Genomic DNA, 7,834 nt, shown 5'->3' on the forward strand with positions numbered 1-7,834 from the left:
GTTGCATACACACAGTCTGACAAAGTTGTGAGAAAATCAGATCGTTCAGAACGTGACGACGTTATTTCATTGCGACGGGACTACGTTCAGGCTAGTAGCCAATAGCTTTGGTCTAGGAATTTGATCTGAGCATGTGTGGCACTTTGTCCGATTGGAATTCTCTACACACAATCGGACAAAGTCCGATCGGATCACGTTGTCGGAAAGTTTTATAGCCCAGCTATAAAACTTTGTCCGTCGGATATTCCGGCGGAAACAGTCCGATGGAGCCCACACACAGTCGGATTATCCGACAACACGGTCCGGTCGGACATTTTCCGTCGGAATGTCCGACCATGTGTACAAGGGCTTAGAGTCACATGACACCGGGGAGAGAAAATGGCTAATTGGGCCCAATTTGGACATTTTCACTTAGGGGTGTACTCATTTTTTATTGCCAGCGGTTTAGACATTAATGGCTGTGTGTTGAGTTATTTTGAAGGGACAGCAAATTTACACTGTTATACAAGCTGTACACTCGCTACTTTAGGCTGGGTTCACACTGCTGCGATGCGGGAACGCTGCGAATCTACTGCGGGTTCCCGCATCGCATGCCTCCCAGCGGCAGTTCACACTGCCCTATGCGAACTGCTGGGAGTGTCAGTGAAAAGTTAATGACACCTCCAAATCAGTTTGCATATCGCAGTGCGATCTGCAAACTCGGGCAGGAATCGGATCGCAGTGGTGTGAACACCCATTCGATCCGATTCTGCTGCGGACCAAAAAAAGGGTCCTGTATGAGTTTGGGCCGGATGCGATGCGAATTCAGCCATACTATCTGTATGGCTGAAATTGCATCGCACAGAGATCGCATGTGATTTGCACTACAGTGCGGTGCGAATCACGTCCGATCTCGTACACCGCAGCAGTGTGAACCCAGCCTTAAATTGTAGACAAGTGTCATTTCTTCAGTGTTGTCACATGAAAAGATAGAAGAAAATATTTACAAAAATGTGAGGGGTGTACTTACTTTTGTGAGATACTGTGTATACATGCTCAGTGCAGCCTGGGTTGCCTGAGAAATTTCCTAGGTTCTCTGAGCTCCTGATTTTCTTTGTATTACTTGCATTCTGTGCCTGACTACCCATCTACCGACCCCGGCTTTGTCTACCATTTTTGTTTGACTGATGCCCACCCTGACTTCATCTCATTTCCTGCATCCTCTGCTGTCCACTGCCATCTGAACTCTGCACACCTGAGCTGTCTCCACATTGTCAGCCAGGGCCGGCAACTTGGTTCCAGTTCGCTGCATGTCCACGACCATCATCAGGGGGCACTGGTGAAGAAGCAGGTTGGGGCTTTGTCCGTGCCTCGGGGGAACTGTGAATTGTTTTGGTTCCACCCTCTTGGTTGGATTTAATTTCCAAGCATGTTAGAGCTGAACACCAAGTTTAATTCCCACCTATCAAGTCTGTTTTATTCCTTACCAAAATTTGGGTAAAGAAATCTACAATGTACCTTCCCCACCTTGCTTATTTCTTGCATAGAAACTTCCCGTGTACCCTATTTGACCATGCTGAATCATGACCCGTGATCTCTGGAACTAGTGTTCTCCTACTAGGAGGTCATTGTGCCTTTTAAGCTCACCTTTTAGGGTCCTTCTCTTCTCTGAAATCTACAATGAACCTTCCCCATCTTGCTTATTTCTTGCATAGGAAGTTCCCGTGTACCCTATTTGACCATGCTGAATCATGGCCCATGTTCTCTGGAAATTATGTTCTCCTACTTGGAGGTCATTGTGCCCCAAGCTCACCTTTTAGGGTCCTTCTCTGGTTGTCATCACTTTGACAAGGTAATTGTCTGCTTAGACAGCCATTTTGCATATGGAACCCTATTTCTCTTGGACCTACATTGGGAACGGGTGAAATGAGGCCAAGGAACTTCTCTGAACCTAGGAGGTCTCATCTCTCAAGTCTGTTTTATTCCTTACCAAAATTTGGGTAAAGAAATCTTCAACGTACCTTACCCACCTTGCTTATTTCTTGCATATGAAGTTCCGGTGTACCCTATTTGACCATGCTGGTCAATGTTGGCCTGTGTTCTCTGGAACTGATGATCTCCTACTTGGAGGTCATTGTGCCCCAAGCTCACCTTTTAGGGTCCTTCTCTTCTCTGAAATCTACAACGTACCTTCCCCACCTTGCTTATTTCTTGCATACGAAGATCCAGTGTACCCTATTTGACCATGCTGAATCATGGCCCGTGTTCTCTGGAAATTTTGTTCCCCTACTTGGAGGTCATTGTGCCCCAAGCTCACCTTTTAGGGTCCTTCTCTGGTTGTCATCACCTTGACAAGGTAATTGTCTGCTTAGACAGCCATTTTCCATATGGAACCCTGTTTCTCTTGGACCTACATTGGGAACGGGTGAAATGAGGCCTAGGAACTTCTCTGAACCTAGGAGGTCTCATCTCTCAAGTCTGTTTTATTCCTTACCAAAATTTGGGTAAAGAAATCTACAACGTACCTTCCCCACCTTGCTTATTTCTTGCATACAAAGTTCCCGTGTACCCTATTTGACCATGCTGAATCTTGACCTGTGTTCTCTGGAACTAGTGTTCTCCTACTTTGGAGGTCATTGTGCCCCAAGCTCACCTTTTAGGGTCCTTCTCTGGTTGTCATCACCTTGACAAGATAATTGTCTGCTTAGACAGCCATTTTCCATATGGAACCCTATTTCTCTTGGACCTACATTGGGAACGGGTGAAATGAGGCCTAGGAACTTCTCTGAACCTAGGATGTCTCATCTCTCCAACCCAACCCCCCCCATCAGGACAACGTTTTTAGACCCCCTTAGTCCAGATCCGGCTTTCCAAGCGGAGCTTATTTTCCCCGTTGACCATGGTGTTCAGGTTGTGAGGTTTTTTCCCTCTCTCAGCAGTGACTCCTGGTAAGTATTTCTGGTTTATTCCTTTAGAAAATTAGTTTCCGTTCCATCTCCCTGGTTGGGTCAGGTAGACCGATTTCCAAGTTTATGGTCTCCAGATTTGGATTTTCCCTTCTTTTGTCAGACATTATAAATTTATTTTCATGTTCTTTTCTGGCATCCAGCATTGTTTTCCCATGCTAACTTTTTCCACCTGGTCCTGTTTTCACCTACATGGCCAGGCGGGGGTTGTGGTCTCATCTGATGCCAGCTTCTAGCCTTGGTCCTTCAGGCGGCTCTTGAGCTGCAGGCAGTTCCTAGTTCACATTGGGCCCGTTAGCTGTTATCCACCCCTCACTTAGACTGCTTTTGGATGCCCTAAAGGTGAAATACATCCTGTGTCCATCCAAAGGCCCCATACACACTATTAGATTTTCTGCAGATTTTTGTCTTCAGATTTACCAAAACCATATAATATGAGGTCAAACCTTAAGAGTTTCAATTTGTATGTAATCGGACAGGCCCTTCCACTACATAGTTTTGGCAAATCTGAAGACAAAAACTGCAGAAAATCTAATAGTGTGTATGGGGCTAAAGGACTCCTAAGTGTAATAAGTCCTATTTTTTTTTTTGTGTCCCTTCTAGAGAGATTTCTCATCACTTCCTGTCCTGACAGGAAGTGAAGAATAATATCCCCAGTGGGGACACAAACAATAATATAAGCATGACAGAGGCTCAAACCCATTGCAACACCACCCACAACAAAATGGCTTTGACTGAAGTTTTAGACTTAATACTAGAATCAGCTCCTGTACCGTCTGTTCGGACAGTTGCTCTTTGTGGTGTAGATCTATTGTACATGTCACTCTCTCTGTTCCCTTTCAGATGGAGAGGATGAGAAGCCACCCCTCCCGCCTCGATCTGCCTCGGCGAGTTTCTCGGGAGGCCTCGGAATGAGTTTGATGCCCTGCGGGCAGGATGTCGGCTCTGCGGAGAGGTAATGCACCCCCTGCTACTGAGGACACTGAGAGGAGCGTCCTACCTACCACCAAGGGGGAGTTCTCCAAATATGTCACACAGAGACTTATTAGGAAGCTATTTTAGCTGGATTTGGTATAGGAAATAAACGGAGAGTTAAACTCCTTAACAAGCACTTCTTTCTCTCTGGGTCTTTATTAGTGCAATCTCCACACTAAGGTCCCCAGTCCTGCTGTGCCCATTATGAGGGGTTCCCACCATCCCTGTGCTGGGTTCCCGGGTCTGTACACCCGCTGTGCCCATTATGAGGGGTTCCCACCATCCCTGTGCTGGGTTCCCGGGTCTGTACACCTGCTGTGTGCCCATTATGAGGGGTTCCCACCATCCCTGTGCTGAGTTCCCGGGTCTGTACACCTGTTGTGCCCATTATGAGGAGTTCCCATCATCCCTGTGCTGAGTTCCCGGGTCTGTACACCTGTTGTGCCCATTATGAGGAGTTCCCATCTTTCCTGTGCTGAGTTCCCGGGTCTGTACACCCACTGTGCCCATTATGAGGGGTTCCCACCATCCCTGTGCTGAGTTCCCGGGTCTGTACACCCGCTGTGCCCATTATGAGGGGTTCCCACCATCCCTGTGCTGAGTTCCCGGGTCTGTACACCCGCTGTGCCCATTATGAGGGGTTCCCACCATCCCTGTGCTGAGTTCCTGGGTCTGTACACTCACTGTGCCCATTATGAGGGGTTCCCACCATCCCTGTGCTGAGTTCCCGGGTCTGTACACCCGCTGTGCCCATTATGAGGGGTTCCCACCGTCCCTTTGCTGGGTTCCCGGGTCTGTACACCTGTTGTGCCCATTATGAGGGGTTCCCACCATCCCTGTGCTGAGTTCCCGGATCTGTACACCCGCTGTGCCCATTATGAGGGGTTCCCACCATCCCTGTACTGGGTTCCCGGGTCTGTACACCTTTTGTGCCCATTATGAGGGGTTCCCACCATCCCTGTGCTGAGTTCCTGGGTCTGTACACCCGCTGTGCCCATTATGAGGGGTTCCCACCATCCCTGTGCTGAGTTCCTGGGTCTGTACACCCGCTGTGCCCATTATGAGGGGTTCTCACCGTCCCTGTGCTGAGTTCCTGGGTCTGTACACCCGCTGTGCCCATTATGAGGGGTTTCCACCATCCCTGTGCTAAGTTCTTGGGTCTGTACACCCGCTGTGCCCATTATGAGGGGTTCCCACCATCCCTGTGCTGAGTTCCCGGGTCTGTACACCCGCTGTGCCCATTATGAGGGGTTCCCACCATCCCTGTGCTGAGTTCCTGGGTCTGTACACCCGCTGTGCCCATTATGAGGGGTTTCCACCATCCCTGTGCTAAGTTCTTGGGTCTGTACACCCGCTGTGCCCATTATGAGGGGTTCCCACCATCCCTGTGCTGAGTTCCCGGGTCTGTACACCTGCTGTGCCCATTATGAGGGGTTCCCACCATGCCTGCTGGGTTTTTATTCATATATATTATCAGGAATGTAACAGAATGAACTGTAACTGGCATCAGTGGGAGCAAATGTGGGAGGCAGGGAATTTTTTATTGTGTGGGGGGGGGGATAGGAAAACGCAAAGGTGAGAGGAAATATCCCAAGACTCCCAGGTATATCAGAGCAGGGACATCTTAGGACAGGGATTTGCACAAGAAATAGTAGATGATGCAAATCTGTCCGGCACCTGTATGGAATGTTCAGACAATAGAGTGTTTGATTGTGACCTGAGAACAGCGCCCCCAGTTGGCGGAGCTCCATAGTATAATAGGTTCCGTTTGCCGGTATTACCAAACTCGGAGATCTCTCAACTGAAGTCCCAGAGAGGTGTGACAATCCCGTGTGCATGAAATGTCTGCTTGAATGGACTCTCCCTTTAAATTTGCTGTAGATTACAGTCGGCCTCCCATCTGATTTCTGATTTTGGTCCTCGTCTTTCCTCTCCCTTGCAGCTCCACCAATGGCCTGAGCACCGTCTCCCACGAGTACCTGAAGGGCAACTACGCGCTGGATCTAGAAGCTGTGAAATCCGGGGCCACCAGCCTGCCCCACCTCAACAAAACGCTGGTCGTCTCCTGCAAGCGCCTTCACGGGTCAGCGAAAAACCACCGTCGCCTTTGACTCCTTGTTACAGAACCTGCCAGTCGGAGGCCACAGAAATGACGCGTCTCTGTTGTAGTGGAGATATCGATTCTGTGATGGTCGCCAACCCCATTCCCGTGTTTTTTTGATCCACAAACGTATCACTTTTGTGCAGTGTGTTGAATCACAACCCATGACAATCCTCTGCAACGCACGATAGATTTAAAAATATATATATATTTTTGTCTGCTGTTGAGGAAAAAAAAATAAAAATAACCGCTGTGTTTTGTTGCTTTTACACAAGCGCATTGAGGCGCATCATGACGGGCATCAATGTGCTTTGCATTAACGGCTATTGAAAATGAATGGGCTGCCAATGGATCGGAAATGGTGCATACGCCATTTCTGGCAGTGCAATGCACATTGACGTGTTTGCGTTGTGTTGCAGTGCACAGCTGTTGGCAAGGTAAGTTAGGGTGGCCGTGCTGCTGGTGACCTACGCAGCTGGGTGTCTAATGGGGCAGGTAAGAGTAACTTCTCCTGTCATTGCATTCCAATGACAGTTTATTTTTTTATTTTTTTTTAGCAATGCTGATAAGGATTGCTAGGCAAAAATGGGGAAAGAAAGCCAACAGCTCCACCTGGTGGTTGCAAACGGCAGTGCACTTCTGCTAGTTTGCCTAAAACAATTATAGATTTTATTATTTGATCATTTTGGCGCCATCTACAGTAACTAAAGAATATTGATGTAAATCTCCTGTGAATTCCTTTCAAAACCATTTTTAAGGCCTAGCTCACCAAGCTATAATATTTGATATCAGAAGTCCGTTTTGGTCCAAGTTTTTATGCGTTTTGGAATTGTCCGAATATCAGCGGTAAACGATTCCTTATCCGCCATAATAACCAGGAGGGAGGGCTCAGAATATTGACCATTATGACAAATATGGGGTAAAGGTTAGCGTCTTAAGATGGAGTTGCCCTTTTAAAGTGGCGGTGTGTATATTATTCCTTTAGCTGTTATATATTATAATAATATTATTTATTTTTTTCTGCTTGTACAGAGAAATGGATTCTCCTGTCATTGCATTCCAATGACAGTTATTTTATTATTTTTTTTTTTTTTTTTTTTTATTTTTTTAGCAATGCTGATAAGGATTGCTAGGCAAAAATGGGAAAAGAAAGCCGACAGCTCCACCTGGTGGTTGCAAACGGCAGTGCACTTCTGCTAGCTTACCTAAAACAATTATAGTATTTATAGTGTGTATATATATATATATATATATATATATATATATATATATATATATATATATATATATATATATATATATATATATATATATGTGTATATATATATATATATATATATATATATATATTATATTATACTAATATTCTTTTTTTTTTATTATTTATTTATTTTTTCTGCTTGTACAGAGAGGTGGATAAGGTTTTATCCGGACTAGAAATTCTTTCCAAGATTTTCGACCAGCAGAGCTCCCCCACTGTGTCCAAGATTCTGCAGCAGGTAATGTGTTTTGATTTAGTGATGAATATAAAAACAGAGGGTGGGGGGGGGGGGCATCGTATATAAACACAGGGGGGCAACTACCAAACACGGAGCGAGGGAGTGGGCACAATATCACAATAAAAGTGAGGGTGACACTCGCATCCAATAAACATAAAAGTATGATGCATGCGTACCTGTATAGTATGACTACAGTGCCTTGAAAAAGTATTCATACCCCTTGAAATGTTCCACACTTTGTCATGTTACAACCAAAAATGTAAATTTATTTTATTGGGATTTTATGTGATAGACCAACACAAAGTGACACATAA

General features: G+C 46.0%; 1 protein-coding gene across 1 annotated transcript in view; it reads left to right on the plus strand.

Annotated features, from left to right (window-relative positions):
* INPPL1 (inositol polyphosphate phosphatase like 1) overlaps window positions 1-7,834 on the plus strand; it is a gene marked incomplete at its 3' end in the record, with an annotated part of 86,194 nt that overhangs the window by 55,040 nt on the left and 23,320 nt on the right. Inside the window, 3 exon segments of the mRNA XM_077450841.1 lie at window positions 3,789-3,900; window positions 5,863-6,003; window positions 7,430-7,520. Coding sequence (XP_077306967.1) covers window positions 3,789-3,900; window positions 5,863-6,003; window positions 7,430-7,520 — 344 coding nt within the window.

The sequence above is a fragment of the Lithobates pipiens genome, unplaced genomic scaffold (genome assembly GCF_037356315.1).
Source record: "Lithobates pipiens isolate NorthernLeopardFrog02 unplaced genomic scaffold, aLitPip1_a1.2 Scaffold_23, whole genome shotgun sequence".
Classification (NCBI taxonomy): Eukaryota; Metazoa; Chordata; class Amphibia; order Anura; family Ranidae; genus Lithobates; species Lithobates pipiens.